General features: G+C 43.0%; 1 protein-coding gene across 1 annotated transcript in view; it reads left to right on the forward strand.

Moving 5' to 3' along the window:
• Window positions 1-726: 726 nt before the first annotated feature.
• The window catches only part of T265_06651 (hypothetical protein), a gene marked incomplete at both ends in the record, with an annotated part of 14,110 nt that continues 12,974 nt past the window's right edge, over window positions 727-1,862 (forward strand). The window contains 3 exons of the mRNA XM_009171971.1: window positions 727-792; window positions 884-988; window positions 1,032-1,272. Of these exons, the coding sequence (XP_009170235.1) occupies window positions 727-792; window positions 884-988; window positions 1,032-1,272 (412 nt within the window). The remainder of the gene's footprint in view (window positions 793-883; window positions 989-1,031; window positions 1,273-1,862) is intronic.

A 1,862-nucleotide genomic window follows, 5' to 3' on the forward strand; every position in this document is an offset into this window, starting at 1 on the left:
AGGAACTGATCACTCATAATATTCACGCCATCTGCTCGTTGCTTGTGAACGAATGACTGAAGGTTGAGGTCCTCGGCTCGTTTAATCTGCCTTTAAAGTGTCAATCCACAGTCGTGAGCCCGGTTGTGAGTCTCCAGCTATGAGGTAAATGTAATTTCTATTCAAAAGGAGATTCATCCAGTTATCACCAAGTTCTCTACAGGAATTCCCCAAAGGCATACCACCGTTAGATAGTCCATAGGACCTTGTCTTGTCAGTCAAGTTCCTTCAAAGCGAAGTTGCTCTGCGGAGCGAGCAAATATTCCCCGTTGCATGTGGTTTTCTGGGGGAGATATCATGCTTCTTTTATCAGGGAGAATTGACTATAACAGTACTAACTTGGTGCTCCGGTTTTCCAACTTGATTTGAGGTTATCGCTGGGATAGACGACTACAGTATTTTCTCCCGCAAAGGTATGCCAACATCGTTAAGCAAAGAACTTCGTCTCTTTGTTTCCGACCTCTCCTTCTTAAATTCATACGTTAAATCATATCCCACGGTTAGCCACGTTGAAGTATCCCAGTGAGTTTTCACTTTCCATCGTTGTCAGTAATATATGGGCTTTGTATCTCCTCACATTTAATATTTCCTAGGCTGTTCTCTTTTGGTGTCTATGGATATTTTCTCCGGATGTAGAATACGTTCGAACAGTGCACGCTTAGTCAATTGGGGACTGTGTCCTAAGTGATGTTATACGGGACCACTTCGGCTTTCATCATGCCCCGCTTGAAGACCGCTTTGGCCTTGCTATATGTACGTGTGAATTCCTGTCTGCTTAATCCGCTGAAAACTGCACTCTCATCGTTAACTTTCTTTCTTGCAGATGAAGTCAACCCAGAATTAGACAAATTTTATAGAGATGGATGTGCTGGTGGAGGGCGTCAAGTTAAGTAACGTACACGTTCACAACATCGACACTTCGGAATATCAGCAACTCATCAATTCTGCAGTGAGTGCTTCTGTGGTTCTGTAACGTGTAAACAATTGACTAGGTCTTGTTTGGTACCGGTCGCTTCGGCTTGATCTACCGGACGGACTGGCGTGATCGAACTGTTGCAATCAAGACATTCGTTGGTCCAAGTTCAGACGTAGGACGGCAGAGAAACGAACTGTTGTTTCATGCCATAGCTAATCATCCAAACATTGTCCGAATCCTTGCCGCCGGTCCAGACTTTCCGAAACGATGTCAATTTTACATGATGGAGTACGCTACCGGTTCTTCTCTGAACGAAGGTCAGAAGCTTTGTGTTCTGTTTTTTTTCCGCTCGGTCTCTCGTTACTCAGTCTTCCAAATATTGCCTGTTAGAACTGCGTAATCAGCTGGGCTTCTTTTTGGAATTATGGACTCGCGTGTCAGAAAAAGCTTTTGAATTCTAGTGGTTTTGTTCCTTCTATTCATCGGAAATCCCTCGTGTTAAAATCCCATTTAGCTAAATACGTTGTTCTACTCTATCTGATCAGTGGATCTCTTTAGCCTAAAATCAAGAAAGGCTAATAATGCCTGTAAACTCGGTTCGACAATATTGTTCCTTCTACTGGCAGTCGTCTGAATGAGTTAATCAATCTCCACAAAATACTTGCGACCATCGCTTCTGATATAGTAGTCACTACAATTGTTCCTCCTATAAGAAACTGTTCTCCTGGAGATTCCATGACGGTGGTCCTTAGTGCGTCATCTCCCGAGGAAGAGGGTAGCATTTCGTTTCTCCTAGAGGAGAAACATGAATCTTCTAGCGAATGTCATACAGACCTTTGTTGCTCACCGGCTTCCCTTTCAAAAGATCAAGCAACCGTCAGTAGAAATATATATATATATATATATA

The sequence above is a fragment of the Opisthorchis viverrini genome (genome assembly GCF_000715545.1).
Source record: "Opisthorchis viverrini unplaced genomic scaffold opera_v5_142, whole genome shotgun sequence".
Taxonomy (NCBI): Eukaryota; Metazoa; Platyhelminthes; class Trematoda; order Opisthorchiida; family Opisthorchiidae; genus Opisthorchis; species Opisthorchis viverrini.